This window comes from Zootoca vivipara, chromosome 2, assembly GCF_963506605.1.
Source record: "Zootoca vivipara chromosome 2, rZooViv1.1, whole genome shotgun sequence".
Taxonomy (NCBI): Eukaryota; Metazoa; Chordata; class Lepidosauria; order Squamata; family Lacertidae; genus Zootoca; species Zootoca vivipara.
This window is the reverse complement of record NC_083277.1, coordinates 119,289,318-119,314,773: the sequence shown is the minus strand read 5'-3', so window position 1 is coordinate 119,314,773 and position 25,456 is coordinate 119,289,318. Positions and strand designations below refer to the sequence as shown.

Here is a 25,456-nt window from a genome sequence, read left to right as displayed (position 1 = left end):
AATCTGCCCTTATTCCCTTATTGGGTTCTCCATCGGTTGGAGAATATAACAGAGGCCAACCAGAGAAGTTTGAGAAGCAAAGCCTTTATTTCGCTGTTGCAACAGGGTCCTTCCTCTCACGCAGGAGAACAAGGAAGGAACCCCAAACAAAGGTGTCCTGCCCTTAAAAAGAAATTTGAAATTGGTTTCAGCCCACCCCCCAGAAGCATCATCCATATGTCACAGAAGGGGTGTAGCCCAAGACCCCTCTCCCTAGATTCATTATAGGTACATCATGAAAGGGGAGGTCTGGTGGCAGTAATCTGAGCAGTCTGGACCCTGCCCCCTGCCCCCAAACCTAATCAACAAAAGAGAGAGATATTTACATTTCCCTGTTTCCCAGCCAAGTTAATCACACACTTTTGTCTGGCACCCAGGTATCAGGATGCCAGGGATTATCACTTTAATTCCTGAGACAATGAGAAGGTTCCCCCCACCCCCCTTCTTCCTTGCAGAGGAACACCTGGTCAGAGAGAGAGAGTCAAAATGGTGTCAGTCAGGCCTGTCTTCCTGTGCTGCTTCAGACATGTTTCTGTACATTCATGTACATGTTTTATGAACAATTATTATATATATATATGACCTTAAAATTCTTATAACAACTTGCACACCTGAAGGGTCTCTGTGTGTTAGCCAGTGCTTTTTTCCAGCCAGAGTGTGCCAGAGCGCAGTTCTGGCATCTCTCAGGAGGATGCTATTGCAGGCTGGCAAACTCCCCCCTCCCGCTTCCTGCCTTTATGTGCTTCTGAAAGGCCCCCAAATGAACATTTCAAGTCAAAAGGGAAGCTGGCCAGTGTGTGTCAGTCTGCACTTTTAATTAGATCTATGACTGACCCCAGCTCCTAGCTGTGATTGATATTTCAATTAGTATTTCCTTTCCTTCAGTCCACCTTCCGTATAGTGGCAGAGGGTTTTAAGCTTTGCAGCCAGGCCTCTATCATTGCACACATGTGCATTTGAGCAAGTTACTCTAGCCATCCACCTGAATGTAAGAGAATGAGGGAGGCAGAGGCGCATTTATTTGACCAGAACCAGGGGCAACCCCAAAACCAGCTAGGGAGAAAGCTTGCCATAGTTTTTTTAGCACCTCCACAGGTGGTGAACGTGGCTCTTGTCAAACCAGCATCTGCTCAGGGCTGCCCCAAGTTGCCCAGCGACTTACTGTAACAACTTAATGATGAGTTCCCACAAGTATTTTACTTGAAAAAAGCTCTGGTTTTAGCAATCAATGTGCATTTCCTCCCCTGGAAGGGAAGCAGCATTGGAATGTTCAACAGCCATTGCTTCAGGACCATGTTGTTGTTGTTTAGTCGTTTAGTCGTGTCCGACTCTTCGTGACCCCATGGACCATAGCACGCCAGGCACTCCTGTCTTCCACTGCCTCCCGCAGTTTGGTCAAACTCATGTTCGTAGCTTCGAGAACACTGTCCATGGAGTTTTCTTGGCAGGGATACTGGAGTGGCTTGCCAGTTCCTTCTCCAGGTGGATCACGTTTAGTCAAAACTCTCCAATATGACCTGTCCATCTTGGGTGGCCCTGCATGGCATAGCTCATAGCTTCTCTGAGTTATTCAAGCCCCTTCACCACGACAAGGCATTGATCCATGAAGGGGTTCAGGACCATAAGAAGCTGAATAAGGCCCTTGTTGACAGTTCCTAAGCTAGGGCCACCAGAAACTAGCAGTGGCTCTCCAGGGTTTTAGACCCTGTGTGCAAACATCTGGGAAGACAGTAATGTTTTTTTAGCAGGCCCCAGAAAGAGCACAGTGAAGGCACCTGTTTGATCACAATGCATAACTGGCTGAATTGACAAATTATGTCAGGGTTAGAGATAGAGGACAGAAATAAAAGCAGTACATTTGCAGAAGGACAGTTACCTTTACTAATTTTTGTACCTGTCATCATCTTACAGTGAAGGAGCAATCCTTTTTACAGTGGATTGTATTTTTCATTATGTAATCTGGTTTGGCGACTAGAAAGTCATTGTCAATATGGTTATTCTTCATTTGAATCAATTTGTTCTGCTATGTGTAGTTATTTATATACGTGCATTGATTGCAGGACTCAAAAAACAAAGTGTCTGTAGGCAGTTCCACATCTGATCACAGCCGCAGCTCTGGGCAAAGGTTCCCTCTCTCCTCTCTCCTCTTTGCCCTGTGCTGAGGGTGCTTCTAAACGGTTGCTGGGTTTGTTTGTTTTTGGCAGGGGAAGCCTCCAGTCGCATCCCGTACCCTCCAACATCCCACTGATCAAAATCAGGGTGCTCATTTTTGGATCCTGAGCCCTCGCGGGAGCCACTTAACTCACACCAGAATGCAAGACCAAAAACTGAGCATTTATTAAAGGGTTTTCATTGGCTTTACAACATCCGCATTTCTTAGTTCCTGAGTCAGAGTGCAGATTGGTGATAAGGCCTGATACCTGAGTGCTGCTTATATTCAGGGGCAATTTATATTTGGGTCAGTACAGTACAGTACCTAAAAGACTCTGGCATGGCACAAAATTTACATAAAGTGATATGTATAAATATATCTATAAATGCCTTTAGGTACTGTAGCTGGTTGACTGAGGCATCATCAATATGACTCCTTGCAGTGCACTCAGCCAGGAGTGTAGGAAGGGAGGGGCGATGGGGGCGCTCCGCCCCGGGCAGGGCGATGCTGAGGGTGCCATGGCAGCTGCCCCTGCCCGCCTGCGCTGGGCGCCCCGCCCCCAAGACGTGTGCCCCGCCCCTACGGGCAGCGCACCACGCTCCCAGAACGCGCGCCAGCCTCGCCCCCACCTGCTCTCTGCCCCTGGTGCCAGAGAATGAAGCTCTGCCAGTGCACTCAGCTCTTGTATAAGCAAAGTTTAAAGTTTTTTTTTTCAAAAAGGGCAGGAGATTGGGGCCCCGATCAGCCTCTAACACACCCCTATTTGCGAAGAAGCGATTGTTGCTAATTTGAGCTGCTAGACTTGTCCTTCTTTTGAGTTTCAGCTGCCTCCTTGGGGTGTCGGGAGGCTAAACTTCTGTGGTGAGGGGAAAATGCATGTTCACTCCAACACCCGTGCATGTAAAAGGCAGGGCACGTGGACCCAAATGTGCCGTGCTAACCTTGCCGCCCACCCTGCCAATAGCAACTGCTTTAGCTAAGGCTGCCGAATGTGTTTTGATTTGCAGCTGTTCTGCAAACAAGGAGAACCCGATCCGTTGGAAGATGAAACGTTCTTTTATGGCTCACTTGGCTACGCGCTGTGCTTCAGAAGTCAGGGCAGGAAGCATTATGGGAGAGCAAATTAATACAGTTTGTATAGCAGGCAGAAGAAAGAATTCATTTAAAACATACTTTTTGAGGGGGGGGGAGTTAATTAATGATCCTTGATGTGAGAATAGGTGTTACTTTTACCTGAAGTACCTACTGTAATCTGTGGAATGTTGGAAATTAAGGCCTTGCTTATTATGCCGCGTTTTTAAGCTACACTCTTGCTTGCCCAAACTTTCTTAAACAATTTTAAAAAGAGAGCGCGCAGCGCACACAAACCAACCATGTGGCAGCCCAGCTAAGGCTATTTCCTTCTGTGTTTTCCAGCTTCATGGATCCTCATGAACAATGCGCGCTATGGACATGCGCTGCCTCTCACTCAACATCTTCCTCTGGTGTGATCCAAGCAGATCTGTACAGACAACAATTGTCTGTACCCAGGACCAGTGGTTACGTTTCGCCTGTAAACCTCATGCATTCAGCTATAATTAGTTTCTTCTCCGTCTTCTTCGCTTCTTGCTGCGTTGTGGAAGGCACAGTGCTGACCTCCTGATCCAAACGGCTCAGATCAAAAAGGTGCAGGAAAAATGAGGGGAAAGTGGAGATGTGAAGCTGTGGCGTTCTAGCAATCTGTTGTCTTCTGAAAGAGATGTGTTGGTTTTGTTCTGTAGGGATGTAATATTTTCCAATAAGAGACAAATGGCTTAAGTAAGACACAGCTGGAAGCTGTATGCGGAACAGATTGTTAAATCTCTTAGGGCTACATTCTTTTATAGCCCGATGCTCTAGATTGGCTTTTGTTGCTGTGGCAGCAACTTCCATTCTCTTCCATGGGATTCATTTTAGTAGTGCTTCCGCAGGAGAACCTTCTGGTTGATGTTGCTCTCAATCAGCATGCTTTGTAATATGTGTCTGTCTGTCTGTCTATCTATCTATCTAATCTATGTATATACCATATACCATATATCTCCAACATGTCACTTTCTAGAGGTCTCTGGAGTCCAGCTCCCATCGGCCCTGGCCAGCTTGACTAATGATCAGTAAATACTGTAAATACCGCTGACTCTTAGCAGCTTATAAAGGACCATTTATGATACATATTAAAAATAGTGGTAAAAGGCAAGCATTAAAAACAAAGTAATGCCACATTTTAAAATAGATCAACGGTTATAAATTGTACATAAAACCCATGTGCTGAAACAGCTGCATTGGTTGTCACTTGCCAGTTTGTTTCTGGGCCCAGTTTAAGGTGCCCACTTAAATGACTCAGGCCCCCCCAAATATCTGAAAAGCTGCTTCCTTTCCTACAGACCTCCTGGGTGTTTAAATCAGCAGAGATCTTGGTAGATCTGCTGCTCTCTGGAGTTTAGGGCATTCTTTGCAGCAGCTCTCAGGCTGTGGAATTCCCTCACCCACAGAGGTGCACCTGCTCCCTTCATTACACAGTTTCCATCATATGCTGAAGATGCAGCTCTTTGCCTGGGCCTTGCACAGCCAAGTTCTATGTTTTCAGGAATCTCCTTATTCCTTTGACTGCAATTTGTTTGAGACTGTTTATTGTATTAAATTTTAAATTGTTGTAACCTACCCTTATGGTGAAGGGGGGTAAGAAACTGAACTATTATACAACAACAACATTACATGGTAAAATTACAGGCCTGGGTAGGCTTGCTGGAACCAAAAAAGGTTTTTTAGCAGGTACTAAAAAGAATGCAAGGGACCCAGGTGGCGCTGTGGGTTAAACCACAGAGTCTAGGGCTTGCTGATCAGAAGGTCGGCGGTTCGAATCCCTGCAACGGGGTGAGCTCCCGTTGCTCGGTCCCAGCTCCTGCCCACCTAGCAGTTCGAAAGCACGTCAAAGTGCAAGTAGATAAATAGGGACCGCTCCGGCGGGAAGGTAAATGGCGTTTCCGTGCGCTGCTCTGGTTCGCCAGAAGCAGCTTTGTCATGCTGGCCACATGACCTGGAAGCTGTCTGCGGACAAACGGCAGCTCCCTCGGCCTATAGAGCGAGATGAGCGCCGCAACCCCAGAGTCGGACACGACTGGACCTGATGGTCAGGGGCCCCTTTACCTTTAAAAAGAATGCAGCAAAGCTGGCTGTCTAATGAATGCACAGCCACAGTGAAGTATCAATTCCTGGCCAGTGTGGAACAAACAGTACATGGCATTTTAAAAGTACCAGTTCCATAGACTGAAGCTGTTGAGAGGGCATGTGTGGAGTTCAAGTAAATTGGTCCCAAATTGTTCTTGCACAGGTCATGTGACCGCATGGGAACACAGACAGAAAGAAACTTGTCCCAGTTTTGGGACTCAACACATTGCAGGGTATGCCTTTTGCACTAGAGTGAAACAAATGACAATCCATGGAAAACCCAGTTGCTGTTTGTTCTGATTCAATGCTAAAGGACAGATTTTCCAGGGGGGAAGTGGCTGGGCAAGTGGGAGCGTGAATGAGTCCAGAGCAAACCTCGCTGGGGCCCATGCTTTTTGTGTTCAGCTTCTGTCCCCTGTGTTTCCCATTTGCAGGTCTGTGTGGGTTCTGCCACAGAGCCTTGGACTCTCCCCCGCTCCCCAAGTTGTGGTCAGAGTTTCCTTTTGCATTAGCAATTCCTGTACAGGAGCGAGCGCAATTGATTTCCCTGTCACAAGCCCTCATGAGCAACAGATGTAGTCCGTGGTCCTGTTTGTTTTCCCTCTCCTGTTATTTCTGAAGCGGGTGGCATTCAAGCTCACACAATGCGGTTTGTTCTCCCTCCCCCCACAAACTCTTAGATTTTGCTCATCCTCGTGATTTTTTAGTGACAGCTGTCAATCCTGGCTTTGTGGCTGTCCCCACTCTGCCAATCCCTGCTATTATTGCTGTTCCTTTTCTTCCTGCTCACTCCATCTCTCTCCCACTTGGCTCTTTTTCTTTGCATTTAAAATTCAATACCATGTTTCAGTATCTTTGGCAATTAAAGTATTTGAGGTTGTGGGAGCTGCCTTGGCGTCGCCCAGCCGAGATTCTCTTACAACTCTTGCTGGCAGCATCAAAACTGGAGTGGAGACAAGTTTCCTTCTCTCCCCCCCCCCAATTCTCCTTTGTGAGCTTTGATGTCACAGACCTTTGCACCCCCTCGAGGTTCTGGATGATGAAAGATTTGCAGGATATTCTCCAGAATACCTGACACCTGAATGTATTTTGATTTCAATATTTAATACCTGGTACCTGACAGTATCGGATCATATTTTTTATTTATTCAAACATTGGATGCCCTGCTCTTTGAGACAAATGTTTTAACATTTTAAAATGACACTGTCTGCTCCCACACCCCTAAGGCAAAATAAGGGTTGATCTACCAAGAGGAAACTGGGGAGGCCGTCTCTGGCAAATAACTGGAGCACATGCAAGGACCCCCTGCTGCCCCATAGGACCTGGTGTTTGATCCAAGATCAGACTCTTCAAAAAACATAATTTAAGTTTCATGTCCAGGTTGTGAGTAACCTGCTGAGTATCAGCAGCCTGTTTAGCTGCTGCTCACACCTGTTGCTGGTCTTTCAGTTGGTGCTTAAAGCCCCTGGCTATTTCTAACTTGGGCTACAAAACCTGCTTTTACCTTCTCTCTTAGATTTTTTTGTTTAAGCGGCCTTCCCTTTTCCTCTACTGAGCTGTTATTTTGGCTCTCTCAGTGGAACAGTTTGGGAATTTGCTGTTAATAAATAACAATGGGCACAATAGCTACAGTTTACATAAGGCTGCGATGGTTTGTGTTGTGTGTCTACAAAAGGGGGAGAAAGGGAGAAGAAGAGAGGGATTGCTTTAATTGAGATGGTTATTCCCCCCAGAGTGCTGTTATAATAACTAATAATATCCGGGCGAGAGGACCTGCTAATTTCAAGCTCTGCTAGGAAGTAGCACAAATAGCTTTGGGAGGTAATGTGAGTGACAAACGGCAAGGCTTCTTTCTCCCTCCCACCTGGGAATATCAGGAAAGCCTGAATATCAGGCTCCTGATAGTTCCCATAGCCTCATGCCATGGGACTAACTACCCTCATTTTTAATAACAACAATAACAACAACAACAACAACAACAACAACAACAATAATAATAATTTAGCCAGTATAGAGGAGCAAATAGAGAGCTGATGAGGTTGTCAACTGACTAAGGAAAGCAGCTTGATCTGCAGGAATTGCTTTTCACAGCATAGAGATGAACATTATCTCCCTCTTCCATAGAGGCTAATGCTGCTCCCATCACACTAGAGCTCAGGGCTCTCCAATGAAACTGTGGGGTCCTCTACACTTCCACTTGTTCTGTGCCTAGCAAGGGGCCAGGAGGTTTTCCAGCTGCCCCATTCTTTATAGGCATAGGTCTGAGTGGTTTTTTCCATTTGGCTCATCGCTTCCCCCTGAAAAACCTGCTCTTTACCTCTGAATTGGAACAAGCATCAATCTGCAAAAAAACAACAATTGATGTTTGTTCTGATTCAATGGGAAACAATGAGTTTACGTAGGAGAAAGTAGCAGGACAGGCAGACCCTTGAACGTTGCAAGAATCAGAGCAAAGGAAAGCATTTCTTCACACAGTGTATGGTTAAACTGAGGTTCTTACACCCCCAAAGAAGTAGCCATGTCCACCAACTTGGTAGGTTAGACAAAGTCATGGAGGATACGGTGACCATTAGCCGCTAACCATGATGGCAATGGTTTTCCTCCAGCGTAGGAGGCAGCATGCTTCTGAATACCTGCTGCTGGGGAGTGCAAGTGAGCAGATTGTTGTTCCATGGGACAGCCCTTGAGATATTTGAAGATGGCTGTCCTATCTCCTCCCAGTCTCCTATTTTCCAGACTGAACATACCCAGCTCTTTCAACTGTTCCCCATCAGGCTTGGTTTCCAAACCTTTGTGAATATTGGTTGCCCTCCTCTGCATACGTTCCAGCTTGTCAATATCCTTTTAAATTGTGGTGCCCAGAATTGGACACAATATTCCAGGTGTGATCTGACCAAGGCAGAATAGAGAGGTACTAAGACTTTCCTTGATCTGTACCCTATACTTTTATTGATGCAGTTAGCTTTTTTTGCTGCTGCATCACACTGTTGACTCATCTTAGGCTTGTGGTCCACTAAGACCCCTTGATTCTTTTCACATGTACTGCTAGTAAGCCAGGTGTTCCCCCATGCTTAAGTACAGAACCTTACCTTTGTCCCTCTTGAAATTCATTTTGTTAGCTTGTGTCCAGTTATCCAGTCTGTTAAGGTCATCGGTGTCATCTGCAAACTTGATGAGCATCCTCTCAAATCCTTCATCCAGGTCATTTATGAAGAGGTTGAACAACAACGGACCCAAGACCGAACCCTGCAGCACCCCACTTGTCACTTTGCCAGTCTAACTACCAGTGAATTTAGAGAGGGTGCCCACACATTTGTAATCTGGCACAGAGCCACTTCCTTTATTTTCTTAATGGCCTAGCTTATGACCTCTCCAAAATGTTAGCCTGGATATTCCAGGAATTTGAATCATTGCTTAGATTGCAACACTTGTTGGAGCCAAGGAATTAGAAGGGTCTCAGCATTCAGCCCATCACAACTCATAACGATAGTTTGCATTCGTGTGTGCGCGGTGCTTTTACCATTTTCCTTTGAGAAATAGTCAAAATAATGACCCTATCAGAACACTGATTTTTTTTTAATTACTCCCCCACCTCTTCTCTGTTGCTTAATTCCTCTAACAGCTTTGCGATGGAAACTGCCACTTCGAGGCCACTCTTGCTGCAGCACAATTGTGACATGATGAAGAAACAAGTCACCCACCCACTTGTGTTACATAAACAAGTTACATAAAGCCCAGGTCCAGATACAACCAAAGGCAGAACTGCGAATCCACCAAAGGGAAATAAATGCTGAGCCTGTTAACAGTTGGTACCTGAAAGCTGGATCGCTGAAACACAGACCCAAAAGACTATCAGCAAAAGTCCTCCATACTGAGAGGCCAGGTGAACAGTTATAGAGAAGGAAGCACTTGACATGGGGGGGGGGCTGTTTCAATCAGCTGATGAGGTTCACACAGCTTGGAAGCTTGCAGTGAAAACATTTGGTTTGGGACCTAATCGTGTTCTCTCTGTCAGCTGGAGAGAGTTGGCTCAGTTATTCTTCTTTATTTCGGATCCCTGTATACTGCTTTCCATCATAAATGGTCCCAAAGTGGTATCTGTACAGCAAATGAAACTGTCTCAATATAATAAAATTTGGGAGGACATGAAGGAAAACAACAACAGTCCAGTTCAACAACTGTGCAAAGGAACTGTATGGTGGGCAGTGATCAAGCATGGCATCCAAATACTTTTGTAGACCAGTGTGTCTTTGCCATGCAACAACATCCAATCCGAGTTGTGACCATCTGTGCCTCTACACTCTGGTAATTGACAGGTGAATGGGACGTTGTTTACCTTTTTAAAGTGACTCATCAGGGTTTAGGTAACCCAGGACCTGGTCCACCAGCTGAATCTAGTTCACTACCCCATAGAGCAGGCATCCCCAAACTTCAGCCCTCTAGATGTTTTGGACTACAATTCCCATCTTCCCCAACCACTGGTCCTGTTAGCTAGGGATCACGGGAGTTGTAGGCCAAAACATCTGGAGGGCCACAGTTTGGGGATGCCTACCATAGAGTCTAAGGGGAGGATGCTGCATAACTGGAGTGCTACCACAGAGAAGGCCCTGCTGCAGATCTCTACTCAAGAAGCTCTCCCTGTTGACGGGACCGCAAGCAGCGCCCCTCCCTCGCTGACATTAGGGGGCAGGCTGGTTGGTATGGGGAGAGGCATACCAACAAACACCAAAGTTTTAGCCTGCATCTTCTTATCCACAGTTCTAAACTGCAACCCATAACTGCCATCCCCAGACCAGTCTCACGAGCAGCAGTGGGAAACTCACCAGCTAGGGCGGTCCGGAGGCAGTTTTAGGCAACATGACCAGTTTGGCCACATTGGGTGCCGCACTGCAGGGGGTGCCACAATACTGCAGAATGGACTGAGAGAGGAGTGGGGGGCCAAATTTTAGCGCCACTGAAATATGAATGTCTGCCACTGGATGACCATCTATTAAATGAATCCTTATATCTGTACTGTCACACATATAAATTACATAATGTTCTATTAAAAAATAAATTAATACCAACTCTTTTTGCTAACATTGATGGGTCTGTGGCCATCTCTATAACCATTACATTATTTGTATGCATGTATATTTAAGAATATGCACACATTCACATAGTCAATAATCAATACCACATGGATAAGCTGCTATTCATCATTAACCATATTATATCTATTTAATGGGAACTAATGAATGGGTATTAACTTCCTTCTTCTGTCTTCCATTGCATACGTTATCACAAAAGATGTATTTCAATAGATATTTTATTTCAATGTCTGCATTTCTAAATGTATTTTATCTTAGAATGCACAGCCTTAATGCAGAGAGAGAGAGAGAGTGCTTGGCAGGGCATCACAAAATTCAGAGAAGTGCAAGGATAATTACATCCTGATCCATGCACTTTGAAAGGGGCCTTGACCGATTCATGGAGAAGGTTGTTGTTGTTTAGTCGTGTCCGACTCTTCGTGACCCCATGGACCATAGCACGCCAGGCACTCCTGTCTTCCACTGCCTCCTGCAGTTTGGTCAAACTCATGTTTGTAGCTTCGAGAACACTGTCCAACCATCTCGTCCTCTGTTGTCCCCTTCTCCTAGTGCCCTCCATCTTTCCCAACCTCAATCTTACCTTTCATGGAGAAGGTAGTCAGTGGCTATCAGCCATGATGGCTAAGTTCTACTATCGGAGCCCATATGATTCTGAATACCTGTTGTTGGCTATCACAAATCACAAGAGGGGAGAGAGCTGCTCTTGGTCACAGCTGGACCAGATGGGGACTGTGGTCAGATCTGGCAGGGCTCTTTTTATTATTATTTTAATCTGGGAGATGCAAATCAGGTTAGTTTGTGCTGGAATAAACAGAAATTGAATTCCACAAGAATTGCAGCAAATCTCTAATTGACTTACGCCCAAGGAATCTTAGCATGTGAACAGTTGACATGGTGTTTCCCAGTTACTGTTGCCACTTTATTTCCCAGTTTTGCTCTTGTGCCTCTTAACAGCAGCCTGACCCACAGGCGTTAAGCAGGTAAAGATTTTTTCCACTCCTATCTTCCCGATTGGCTTCACCTGCTTAATTTCTTTGCGTGAGATTCCCCGTTTAGAGTTGCTAACCTGCTGGCAGAGGTTTGAGCAAACCTTAGGAGTGTGGCTGCTTGTTGGCTAGAAAAAGTAAGAGGCAAAGCCAAGTCCTACTTTTAAAAAGAAAATAGGTATCCCTTATGATCCGGAACCTCAGGCTTGGGAGGCTCACTGTGGCCCCTTCACCCTTTCTCCCCTACCCCTTTCCCCAACCCTCCATTGCACTGGGACTCCCCCTCCCCCCATTCATATGCCTCGCCCTCTCCCCTTTTCTGCAGCTCACTTTGTGCCCACCACACATAATTATATATGTTTTTGTATTGTAAGATGAACAAGAACATGTCTATCGGTTAGCTTGTTCCATTAGAGAGTTCATTTGATGGATATTGTGCATATACAGTATGTGTATTTGCTTGATAATCAAATATCTCTTAAATTTCAGGCACCCCCTGATTCGCATGGGGGTTGCATTCCAGGGAATGACCCCGGGGCTCCTTTTTTTTTACACACAAAGCATCTGCTCTACCATTGAGCCACAGGCCACTATTGAGCCACCATTGAGGCTATTTAAAATTGCTTTGTGGATGAAGAATTGTCAACCAATCTCCTAATAGGGGCCAGAATTACCAACTTCTTCTATGGAAAAGAGATTTCCCCACCTTATTATTTATTAAATTTATATACCACCCAATCCCTAGAGGTCTCAGGGCAGTTCACAGAACAAAATTATGATTTATTTTGGTCTGCCCTGTGCTTTAGCAATGCAATGCAATGCAATGCAATGCAATGCAATAAGTAAGTAAGTAAGTAAGTAAGTAAGTAAGTAAGTAGGGACCCAGGTGGCGCTGTGGGTTAAACCACAGAGTCTAGGGCTTGCTGATCAGAAGGTTGGCGGTTCGAATCCCTGCAACGGGGTGAGCTCCCGTTGCTCTGTACCAGCTCCTGCCCACCTAGCAGTTCGAAAGCACATCAAAGTGCAAGTAGATAAATAGGGACCGCTCCGGCGGGAAGGTAAACACCGTTTCCGTGCGCTGCTCTGGTTCGCCAGAAGCAGCTTTGTCATGCTGGCCACATGACCTGGAAGCTGTCTGCGGACAAACGCCGGCTCCCTCGGCCTATAGAGCGAGATGAGCGCCGCAACCCCAGAGTCGGACACGACTGGACCTGATGGTCAGGGGCCCCTTTACCTTTACGTAAGTAAGTAAGTAAGTAAGTAAGTAAGTAAGTAAGTAAGGGAATAGTAAATCTTCCACTAATATAAGATCCTACTGCCCAGTTTGTACCCTGGCCAGGTACCTCTGTTGCTTTATTTTAGTACAAGTTTCCCTCCAGCTCTGCTCATAGGCTTTGAACAAGAGGCTGAGACACAGTAATGAAGCAGGTGATGGATTTCCCTTCATCTTTTATCTCCCAGCCACACTTGTGACTGTAAGAAGAGCCCGGATGGTTCAGACCAATGGCCTGTCCTGTCCAGCCTTGTGCTTCCCACAAGGTGACCTAAAGGCAAGGAGTGTGGGCACAGCAGCCCTTGTAATGCCTACGTGCCAAGCTGCTGTTAATGACACAGGGGCAAGAAAGAGCCTGAAGCAGGCTGGTGTGTCAGTTTTGTTCCCAGCACAGTTATTGGGGGGGGGCAGGGGGGATGAGGCTACCTTAATTTCTTTTGCTGGCCTCTGGGAGTGAAAATAGATTAAAAAAACTGATCCTAAACCTCCACTGTGTTGCAGCTAAACTCATTGTGAGAAAGGCTTTGGCAGTAAAGCCCAAGGAAAAATCCATGCCCACTGCCTTGTGGGACATCTTCAGGAGAAGAAAAGGCTAAGGAGTAAATCACACACAAATCACGCTTACTCCTTGTATGCGTAGGAGCCAGCCAACTCCTACCGGTAGGGGTCAATGTCTTTTCCACCCCAAAAAATAAAATATTTAAGGGGGATAGTCCCCCCCAAAGTTGATGGACATTGTCATTCAAATGGTGTGTGTGTGTGCCATGTCTTATGATTTATTATGCAGGGTGGGGGTGATCTCCTCCCCATGATTTATTCAAGTTGGCAACCCTGGTTGTATGCCTCCTTCCAGCAACTCCTGCAGCCCAGCTGGAGCCAAACATCTTGCTCTGCTTTCCTCTGGACCACATCAGCTTTGACTGAGAGGGGATCTTGTCATCTGAACAGCCCAAGACCTCCATACACACTGCCCAGGCTTGTTACTTCGGTGCTGCTAACACTGAAACAATGTGGGAGGCAGCAGCTATGAGTTTCCGGTCTCTGCAGCAGGTGCTCCAACAGTTTGACTTTAGCTCCGCAGGCACACTCCATTGTCTCTTGAGACAGATGGGTGCCAACAACCAAAGTTCTGGGTAAACAGGAATAAGATCTCGTTGGACGAGCACATTGAACTGCAGGCCATAGCTATTGTGAAGGTTTAGGCTATTTACAAGTGGGATCTGAAACAAAAGATTGCAGTGCAGAGTGCCCCTATTAGGACTCCAACCCACCCCCTGGTTTTCTGTCCCCCACTACAACAGCGATCATTGAGCTCTGGGCTTCTCCCTTAGCCCCTCCCCTCCCAAAACGTTCTTATCCTTTCGCAGAAATTGGGCTTACCCAGGGCTGTGTGTGGGATGGTACTATTTTGGTTACACAAGTAACAGCACGCACAGCCTGAGCATCAGAAATAGAGGGAATTATGCACAGCCTTGAAGATGATGAGTGTCTGCCAGCGACATATCAATGAGGGCTCTCCAAACTCTCTTGAGGTCACAGCTATGGACCAGGGTCCTACTCTCAGATGTACGGGTGTAGGCTGTGTGACGACTATCCACTGAGGAGGGCAATGGATAGGCCTACTTGAATGGGATATCCTGATGCAGCCATTTTGATGCAGCTATTGTTCAAAAGTTAAGAGACAGAAATCCAGGGCAATCTACTTCAGCTCATCTAGAGATCTACCAGCAGAGGTGTAGTGGTTCAGAATAGCAGGGAGCATAGATGTGGAGCTTTGAACCATGGGGAATATATCTTCTCACCCTTTGTGGTGATTGGAGCCAATCAGAGGGAAAGAGGAGGCGAGAGAGCCACTGAGGATTGGCTCCTAGAGTCACTCTGGAAAGGAAAACTGAAGAGGAGTTGTTCCATTTGCTCCAAGGCTAAGCATTTAGGAAGACTGGAAACACAAGGTGCTTTGGTTTCATAGAATCATAGAGTTGGAAGAGACCACAAGGGCCATCCAGTCCAACCCCCTGCCAAGCAGGAAACACCATCAAAGCATTCTTGACATATGGCTGTCAAGCCTCTGCTTAAAGACCTCCAAAGAAGGAGACTCCACCACACTCCTTGGTAGTAAATTCCACTGCCGAACAGCTCTTACTGTCAGGAAGTTCTTCCTAATGTTTCAAGAAAAGTATGTGCAAGTTCTGAGAAAGACAAGGTTACTTAAAGGAAAATGCCGCTCTGAAAACAGATATTGGAGGAAATCATTTGCCCAACCTTAGAACGTTGTATAATCTTAAAAAGCAGTGTAGCTGTGAGGTTGTGCGGCTGTGACCAGGCCTGTGCAGAGCTTGCCTGTGGCCTGGGGTGAGAGTTTTGTTAGAATAAAGTTATAAACTCAAACAAAAACAGTAGCTGGTCCCCTGGCAAGCCAAGTCAAGTCAATGTTTATTACGGCAAACAGCCAGCATATTAAACCAGAAATTCTGCATAATTCTCTACATGAACAATAAAAGCAACTGATATGGGGTTTTAACAGTCAATATACAATACTTAAAATACAGGTCCAGCAGAATAAAACACCATAAAAGAATAAGAAATTTAACTAAGAACTGTAGCCGCAATATCATCATTGGAGGGCAGGACAAATTGTTATAATATGTTATTCAATAAAAGAGATTTACATTTTTTAATAGCTAAGGTGCAGAATTTGGCCACAGCGTAGGATACTGAGCTCAAAGAGTCTTCCAGAAGGAATTTGCGTAATGTTTCGGGGGGAAATTCCAGATAATATTGCAAGGGTGTGAATTTTGATAATAGGGGTAAAATGAGTCGCGATCGTTCTTCATTATAGAATTCGCAGAATAGAAGAATGTGAATAATAGATTCCACCTTGTTGGACATGCATGGACAGAGGCGCTCTTTGATTGGTATGGCAAGCTTAGATCTCTGAGACCCGGAACAAGGGTCCCCAGCTCCTTCTCTTCCCCCCGGCCCCTCTACATGGGCCTGGCTATGACTATCATGAAGAGATCCTGCAGTTTGGAATTTCATAGAATCATAGAATTGTACGACACAACTCAGGCCAACACACCCAAGGAGGACGTGAGGCTTGAGCGGTGGGGGCTGTGGCAGGGGGAAAGCCAGTGTGGTGTAGTGGTTAAGAGTGGTAGACTTGTAATCTGGGCGTCTCCGCTCCTCCACATGCAGCTGCTGGGTGACCTTGGGCTAGTCACACTTTTTAAAAGTCTCTCAGCCCCACTCACCTCACAGAGTGTTTGTTGTGGCGGAGGAAGGGAAAAGGAGATGGTTAGCCTTCGGGTAGTGATAAAGCAGGATATCAAGAGCTGGACAGAGAGGGGCATTTGGCCCCTGGGCCTGCCGAGGTTCCCCATCATGGGCACAGTCAAAGAGGGGGAGCTGCCCCCGGCCCCATCAATCAGAAGCAGCACAAATATGAGGTTTAGCCCCCCCCCCCAACAAAAATCCAGGCTATGCCCGTGATCCCCATCCCTCATGTTGAGAATATGGAGCGTGATGGGCCAGTGGAGCTGACTTAGTAAAAGGCGGTGCAGCATGCCATACATTTATAGCACCTCTCTTCCCAAAGAATCCTGGGGAATTGCAGTTTGTTAAGAGTGCCAATAACTGCAGGTCTGTGAGGGGTAAACTACAGTTTCCAGGAGTCTTTTTTTTGGGGGGGGATGTGTAGTGCACGTCTTAGTGGCTACAAGTTTCTATGTTCCTAAGCATACGTTGGCATAGGCCGAATGCTGCCTGGTGGCTTCTGCACGTCCTCAGAGGTTCTCTCGCCAGAGCGGAGCGCTGGAGTAGGAAACAGGTGCGCGACTCGGTCCCGCGGATTCTCCGCGCAACGGTGCCCAAAGGTAACTGCTGGCTGGCTGCTTTGCGCCCTGCCCTGCCCTGCTGCCGCACTGCCCGGCGCCGCCGCGCCAGCGACAGTGGCGAGCCGCGCTGCTGTTGGTCGGTTGCAGAAAGTTGCGCGGTGCCAAGCGACGCTTCCACAGGAATCCGGATGCGCTCCGAGGAGGCAGCAGCCGCCGCCGCCCCATTATCACCATCATCGCCAGCAGCTGCGCCCGGGCTGGCCGGCTTGCTCCTCCCTGGGACGTCGCCGCCGCCGCCGCCACCGCTCAGGGGTCTCCCCAGGCAGAGAGGGCGACTGGAGCCGGGTAATGGTCGCGAGGGCGGCCTTCGCTCAGGATGGAGGCTGCGGGGGTCGCGGGCTTTTGTGGTACCAGCGCGGGGGCCATTTTGGCTTCGCCTCGCCTCCCCTGAAGGCACCTGCGAGGGCGCGCGGGACTCGGCGGCCTTTCCCTCTTTCCTTCCCATCCTCTACCGGAGAAGCGAGGGGAGGAGGCGCGCGCGGTTCATCTTCTCTGCGCGTGGGAGCTGAGAGGGGAAGGAGAGTGGAACGCGGGAGCCTGGCTGAGGAGGAGGAGGAGGAGGGATCGCACTGGAAGCCACCTTCCCTCCTTTCCTCTCTCGGTTAAGGGAGGCCATTAAGACCGGCGCGCCGGGGGGGGAATCATCCCCCAACAGCGGATGATTCAGGCGGCTCGCTTCGCCCGAGCCCGCCCCCCGCTCCTTGTGCACCAGCCCCGGCCGGCGAGTCCTCGAGGCGAGCAAGCCACCCGGTTCCGTGGGGTAACCAGCTAGCGCGCAAAGGCAGGGAGAGGGTGTGCGCGCGTGCATTTGCTTCGGTGTGTGTTTGTGGGGGGAGAGCGTTGCCTGCATCCCCCCACCCAACGCGCGGGAGTGGGGCTAGAAGATGGGTGGGGGTGGGGAGGGGAGGGGAATGGAAGCGCTTGCTCTCTTGGGGCTTCACCATTTCTTTTCTCTCTTTCCCCCGTCTGGTGTCAGAAGAAGCGGCGATGGAGGTCCCTCAGCTCGACCTGTTGGAATCCCCCGAGGGCTGCCCCTCTCCTCTGGAGCTCAAGTCCGCCCCCAGTAAGAAGATGTGGGTCAAGCTCCGGGCGCTGTGAGTAACCCGATGTACTTGCTTCTTCCACCCCGCGCCCCAGGCCGGGGCCTTTCTGTCTGCCTGTGGCTTTGGCTCCGCCAGCCGCCTCCAAACTCTTTCTGATCTTCCCCCATCTGGCGTCCCTTGACGCCGTGGAGGCTTCTCCGATCTCCTGGACACCGACCGCTCGTTGCGACCGGGCTGGGTGGGGGCGAGGACTATGCTAGGGTTAGGGCAGGGTTGCTGTTACTGCGGTGCCTTAGCGGTGGAGGGAGAGAGGACGCCTGCCTGGGTTTGTAGTAGCGCTGGTCCTGCTCGCCCCCCTCCCCCGCCCCGTGTTTTTTAGACCCTGGCCCGGGACGTGTGCATCCTCGGACCTCAGCTCAGGGGTTGCTCAAGCTTTTGTCTGCCCCAACAAGTTTAGGCAGTTGAATTCTCACTGTGCTCCTGCCGCTGTCATGGGGAACTGCCAGGCTTTACCGCTGGGGGGGCTATGTTTTTTTTGCCGCAGCAATTAATAGCATTTGACGAACTGTCTCAAGCTGCTTTGGTGTGGGGAAGAAACCCACCATGTACCCCCCACAACCGCCAGCAGCGCTTGTTGATCTTTCCATCTTGTGAGACGAAGTCATCTGCATGCAAGTGCAGCAGTCTTAGTGAGCTTGTTGTATAGGTTGGGGGTTGTTGTTGTTTTAGCTGCAACCATGGGGACTAGAAACTTGCCATGCGTTTCAGACAGAACTTGTTTGCACCACTTTTTCTGTGACTTAGTGCTTGAATAATGCAAAAATGGGTGATCTAGAACAGAACATAGCACCAAAAAGACCAACAAGAAAACCAGTAGTGTATGGGATGGGACAGAAGAAGCCACCCTGCAGCAAAACAGAGTATATATCCATTTTATCCAGTGTTGTCTATTTGTGACTGGCAGTGCTTATCTGGAAGAAGATCATTGCATTGCTTGCATTCTGGTTCCTTGAGAAACAAAAACAAAACCTGGAAATGCCAGGGATTGAACCTGTGACCTTCTACCCATGGGTGTAGCCAAGGGGTGGGGGCAGAGATTCCCCCTAAATCCTACCCCAAATCAATCAAAATCAACATATAAAACTGCCCCTTAACAAAAATGCTGGCAGTACGCATGCTTCCACCCTAGCAGCTGTTTGAATATTGCTCAACTGTCCCTGGAGGGTTCCTTGGACTATGCCCTACATCTGGGGAAGGCCCTTAGCTCAGGGATAAGTGTACTTGCTTTGAATGCTGAAGGTCCTCGGTTCAATATCCCATCTCCAGTTAGGGCTGTGAATATCTGCTGCTACTAGGTGTAGAAGTCTGAGCCAGAGACCAATGGAGCAACGGCCATGCCAGTACAAGGTGGCTTCCTATGTTCCTATGCTGACCACGTTGGTGTGGCTTGGTAGGTATGAGACCGAGCGGCAAATGGGGCAGCCCTGGGTTCAAATCTTGCCTTTGTGGTGAACTTACCAGGGGGCCTTAGCAAAGCCCAGATTTGCTGAGCCTCACCACCAGCAGCAATGTAGGGATGGTAGCGTTGATCTCCTTGCCTTGCGGAGTTTGTCGTAAGAATTGCACTGTGACAATGGTACATGTGGAGCTCTTCAAGCATTTTTATTGCCAACCACTTCCAGGGATCAGGGCAAGTCTTGCATGGCTTGTAGGTGGCAAGAATAAAAGGATGCATTCTAAGTGCAACTTGCCAGGGAGCAAACCCCGTTGAGTTGTTGTTGAAATTTCCATACTGCCCTTCCTCTGAGGAGCACAGAGCATGTTTACAATATAAAAGCACAAAAATTGCACAGCATGGTAACAAACAAAAACCATAACCCCTCACCCATTATTATTATTATTATTGTGGAATTTACTTCAGAGTAAACATGCTGAGGATGGCACTGCAAATTAGTTGCCTGCCACCAAAGAGATCGGTGACCCCCAAAGCATCTTGTTATTGTTGCAAACCTGACGTCGATTTCATTGGGCCAAGTGCAGAGGTTTGTTTTGGTTGGAAGAGGCAGGCTGGGATCTGACGCTTCCGTAAATACAAAGCCCCAGTTTCTGGCTACAGAACCCCTTGCATCTTATTCCCTTGCTACCTGAAGGCACAGAGAGAGGTCTCCTTCTGAAGCTGCCTTTGCAGGCAGGCTCTGTTCCAAGAGAGTCCTTTCTTTCCGGAGGGAGTGAAGGGATAATCATGAAGTAGCCTAAGATTGTGTTCTTTGTGCAATCTTGCCCCACATTCGATCTCTTTAGTGCTAGCATATGCTGAGTTTTGTTGTTGGGAAACTGGATGTGACCTGGTCATCTGAAGGAGATGTCAGGCACAGTTCAGTGGCAGAACATTTGCTTTGCAAGCAGAAGGTCCCAGGTTCTGTCCTGGCCATTTCCAGGCAGGGCTGGGAGACGCTCTTGTCTGAAATCCTGCTGCCAGTCAGTGTAGACAGTACTGAGCTAGATGGACCCAATGGTCTGACTTGCAAATGGCAGCTTCCCACAAAGTCACCCTTCACTCCATAGTGCTGTTCCACCCTCCCAAGCGAACACTCAACGGCCAGTTTGTTGCATTGCAGGGGGCTGAACTGGATGACCCTCAGAGTCCCTTCCAAATCTACAATGCTATGATTCTGTTTGGAGGTCAGGTTTCAAATCCACATTCGGCCATGAAACTCATTGGTTGACCTTTGGCCAGCTGTCATCTCTCAGGCTAGCCAACCTCACAGGGTTGTTGTGACCCCTTATGATCCTTGGAGGAAGAGTAGGATGAAAACGGGAATGAAATAAGGTGCACTGTGGGGCTGGCTGCCCTGTGGCCATAGAGCGGGCCCACCCACGTGCTTCAAGTTTTCTGGCTCTCCTTTTCATTCTGGCTCTCTCGGAATCTGGCTTAAACTCCAGGGGACAATTTGTGAATCAGGCTCCAGGGATTATTCTGGGAGCCATCCCACGGCTGCAACATGTTATGTTTAAAGCTTGCTTTTAGCAGAGGAGAGTGCCAATTCACACTTCTCCGACACTTGCAAAGGGTAGAAAGGAGGGGAGCATGTTCACCTGTCAGCAGCTCAGCAAGGGTGCGTTTTAATTCATCCATAATATTTCAGAGAAGGAGGGGAGGAAACCCGCTCTGCGCTGTGGTTAAACTGTGTCTAGCTTGAAGGTGTTGGAAATGGCAAATGTCCTTTTTCCTGCTTGGGCAGTTTTATTATAATGAAACTGGATGGTGGTGCAATGTAGTAGAGAGATGCAAATGGCAAATGGGTGAGCGTGGGGACGGGGACCATAGCGGAGTGGTAGAAGACCTGCTCAGCAAGTACAACAGGGATTGTGGCCACCCCAGCTGCGGTTCGGCCCCAGGGATGGTGGGAGTTGGAGTCCAGCAACATCTGGGAGGGCCATAGCTTCCCCAATACTGATATAGAAAGACTCAGGTTCAGTCTCTGGTATCTGCATCTAAATGGTCAGGTAGCAGGTAATGGGAGAGACCTTTTCCTGTGTGACCTTGGAGAGCCACTGCCAGTCAGAGTAGGCAGTATTTGGCTAGATCAGGCATCCCCAAACTTGGCCCTCCAGATGTTTTGGGACTACAATTCCCATCATCCCTGACTGGTCCTGTTAGCTAGGGATGATGGGAGTTGTAGTTCCAAAACATCTGGAGGGCCAAGTTTGGGGATGGCTGGGCTAGATGGTCAAATAGTCTGGCCTGATGTAAGGCACCTTCCTCTGTGTACCTGTAGTGGTTGGTTCAGGTAGCAGGTTTTGTGGAGTACTTCTGCCTGAAAATGCCTGCTAGGCAGAATTGGTTGGGAAACTGACTCTCCAGACATTGCTGGACTCCAACTCCCATTAACATGCTCAGTGGTTAGGGATGATGGGAACTGTAGTTCAAATATCATTTGGAAGACACCAGGGCTAGATGGACCAACTTGACTCAATTTAAGGTAGCTTCATATGTTAGCCTGACTTACCTTCAATCCGAGTTTCCTGTTAGCCTGACTTACCTTCCTTGCAGTGAAATCAGCTGATGATACATTTATAGTCTGCTCTTGGTCCCTCCCTTGAAACAGGACAGGGAAAAGCCTTTTTTAAAAATAAATAAATCAATCTTTATTAATTTCCCATACAAACATACATACCGGTACATACATAAATAACAAATCTTACACAACGAACACAATACAATAAGAAAACAAATAAAATAAAGAAACAAAAAACTTACATCATATTACAAATAACTAACGAATTACAATCTATAACTCCCATTCATTCTCGTTATACTGCTTATATTATCTGTATTCTCTTGCACAGATTTATGTTGTTTCATTTTTAATAAATATACATAATCCAGAACACTATCGAGTACATTCTTTCTGCTTGCAAGTATCAGTCTAGTTCTGCAAGTATTTTATTACTTGTACAATATGTTTTTAAATATTCTTTAAATGTTTTCCATTCTCCGTATGTTTTCCGATTTGACACTCCTCTAATTTTTCCGGACAGTTTGGCTAATTGTAGATATTCTATCGTGAGAATCTGCCATTCTGTTGTTGTTGGCAGAATTTCATTTTTCAAATTTCTCGCCACTATTATTCTGCAGGGCCGTCTTAAACGCCCCTGCCGCTGTGGTGCGCCGGATCTCTCCGGCGCCCTCCCGCCCCGTTTCCCAGCGCGGTGGGCGGGTGGGCGCAGCGGCGGGCGGGCAGGCACAGCGCGATCTCTCTGGCGCCCTCCCGCCCCGTTTCCCAGCGCGGTGGGCGCAGCGCGCAGCGCGGCTCCCACAGGCACAGCTTCGCGACGGACCGGCGGACTGGCCGCCCAGCGGGCGGGCGCAGCTCGTGGCGCCTTTCTGGCGGGCCGGCGCCATGGTGCCCTGCGCCACCGGGGGTCTACCTAGAGCCGGGCCTGTTATTCTGGCTGCTGTGATTGTGTACATAAACAATGGTCTTATATTTTTTAAAAATTCTGTTGGTAAAATACCTAATAGGAGGATTTCTGGTCTTTTTTTAGATGTAAATTTAAATAATTTCTTAAGTTCACTATAGATGTTATTCTAAAATTCACAGATAGTTCCACCACATATGGAAAAAATACCCTCTTTCCTTTTTGGGACCTACCTTTGTTCATTTTAGCAAGTTTTCGAGGAGTGTGGTGCCATCTGTATAGCATCTTCGTTGTGTTTTCTCTGAGGTTATAGCATGCCGTGAATATAATATCTGTCCTCCATAATCTTTCCCATTGTTCCATATAGATTGTATCCCAGGGAAAAGCCTAATTGACACACAGAGTCCCCAATCCACACAAAAAGTGTGTCATTGGTCCTTCAAGCAATCCCACAGGTTGCTCTTGTCCCTACTTCGTAGCAGCGGAAATGAAATTGGGATTTTGAGAATTAGCTAAAGTCTGCCCAGTTCTGCTCTGTGCTCTGAGAACCTGAGGTGGGATTTGCTGCAGATCCCTGAGCAATGAGCACTTGGTGGCAGACTCTGGTTTCCTGCTGTGCAGTGTGTGAATGGGCTGCGTGTTTCATATGGCAGGCGGGGACCTTGTTCCCACTGAGTTGGAAAATGTGTCTGGCCAGTACTGCTGCAGGTGGGAACTCGCAGGATTGACTGCTTCCTTACCCACAGAGGGGGGAGGGGGAAGATTCCTGCACATAGAAAATCAGTATGTCAGGGAGAAAGCCAGGCTGGACAGTTTTCCACTGACATGCTAGTTTTCTGTGTGCAAGGGGCTTTTCTCGGCACACAGATGTGCCCATCCACCTGTGGTCTGGAGGCCAAATTAGACAAGATGCAGGAAACACGTGGAGTGATTGTCAGTGGTGTTTGTTATTCTTTCACAGTGGGCTCTGAATTTTGACTGCCACATTGGTGCTCACAGACCATTTAAATTTTTCCCTTTAGCATCCTCCTTACACCCATCAATTTGCTTCCCCCCCTCATTCTACAAGCCATTCATTTCATTGAGCAGTTGTGGGATCACATCTCATACGAAAGAGAGAAATTATTTCCCTGCTTCCCTTGCACCGTGGCACGCACATGCATTTATAAAACTTCATCCTGTCTTCTAAATTAAGAAGACCCTCTTGTCTCTCCTTGCTGTTTTTTTGGAAATCTGCATTCAGTTTCCTGTATCTTTCCCTATCTCCCTTGCATTTTGCTTGCCTCCTCTCCTCCGCTATTTGTAAGGCCTCGTTGGACAGCCATTTTGCTTTCTTGCATTTCCTTTTCCTTGGGATGGTTTTCGTTGCTGCCTCCTGTATAATGTTACGAGCCTCCATCCATAGTTCTTCAGGCACTCTGTCCACCAAATCTAAATCCTTAAATCTGTTCCTCACTTCCACTGTGTATTCATAAGGGATTTGATTCAGATTGTATCTTACTGGCCCAGTGGTTTTTCCTACTTTCTTCAGTTTAAGCTGGAATTTTGCTATAAGAAGCTGATGATCTGAGTTACAGTCAGCTCCAGGTCTTGTTTTTGCTGACTGTATAGAGCTTCTCCATCTTTGGCTGCAGAGAATATAATCCATCTGATTTCGATGCTGCCCATTTGGTGATATCCATGTGTAGAGTCGTCTCTTGTGTTGTTGGAAGAGAGTGTTTGTGATGACCAGCTTGTTCTCTTGACAGAACTCTATTAGCCTTTGCCCTGCTTCATTTTGAACTCCAAGACCAAACTTGCCAGTTGTTCCTTTTATCTCTTGATTCCCTACTTTAGCATTCCAATCCCCTGTAATGAGAAGAACATCCTTCTTTGGTGTCATTTCTAGAAGGTGTTGTAGGTCTTCATAGAATTGGTCAATTTCACTTTCTTCAGCACCGGTAGTTGGTGCATAAACTTGGATTACTGTGATGTTAAAAGGTCTGCCTTGGATTCGTATCGAGATCATTCTGTCATTTTTGAGATTGCATCCCGTTACAGCTTTTGCCACTCTTTTGTTGACTATGAGGGCCACTCCATTTCTTCTACAGGATTCTTGCCCACAGTAGTAGATATGATAGTCACCCGAACTGAATTCGCCCATTCCCTTCCATTTTAGTTCACTGATGCCCAGGATGTCAATATTTATTCTTGTCATCTCATTTTTGACCACATCCAGCTTACCTCCATTCATGGTTCTTACATTCCAGGTTCCTATGCAATATTTTTCTTTACAGCATCGGACTTTCCTTTCGCTTCCAGGCATATCCGCAACTGAGCGTCCTTTCGGCTTTGGCCCAGCCGCTTCATCAGCTCTGAATCTACTTGTACTTGTCCTCCGCTCTTCCTCAGTAGCATGTTGGACGCCTTCCGACCTGAGGGGCTCATCTTCCAGCGTCATAACTTTTATATGCCTTTTCTGCTGTCTGTTGATGCCCCTTTCTGCCCCTTTTCCAGCCCTGCAATGTCCCATGGATAGACAAGCTTATCCGTAAAGTAAACATCCTTGGATTTTGAGCCCTGATTTCAATTGTGATGCAAGGCACGGCAAAGCACTTATCTGCGCAAGTCTCCATCTGTGCATGCGTGCGTTCCCATATAGTGTGTGCTAGCTTGTACACATGAAGACTTCGTCTGTGGCCTGCCTGAGTCACAGATTGCTGCCATGCTCAGCATGTCGCCTTGGGGGCCAATACCTGAATGCATGTCATTTAAGATAAGGCAGTGGTGATGTGCAACACTTGCTGAGGTGAATGTCATACCGGTGACCCGCATTGCATTCATATTGGAGCTCAGTCTGTCCTAAGTCTGTGAGTTTTCTCCAAATTCCAGCTC

The 25,456-nt window shown here is 47.5% G+C and overlaps 1 protein-coding gene across 5 annotated transcripts in view; it reads left to right on the top strand.

Annotated features, from left to right (window-relative positions):
• Nucleotides 1-25,456, top strand: part of PDE1B (phosphodiesterase 1B) — a 164,571-nt gene that overhangs the window by 6,208 nt on the left and 132,907 nt on the right. Inside the window, exons 1-2 of one of the 5 annotated variants that reach the window (XM_035101300.2) lie at nt 16,673-16,901; nt 17,596-17,710. In XM_035101300.2, coding sequence (XP_034957191.2) covers nt 16,745-16,901; nt 17,596-17,710 — 272 coding nt within the window. In that variant the 5' untranslated portion in view covers nt 16,673-16,744. Of the gene's footprint in view, nt 1-16,672; nt 16,902-17,235; nt 17,377-17,592; nt 17,711-25,456 lie in introns of those variants that run through there. The other 4 variants (XM_035101310.2, XM_060272139.1, XM_060272137.1 and 1 more) reach the window with 4 other exon arrangements.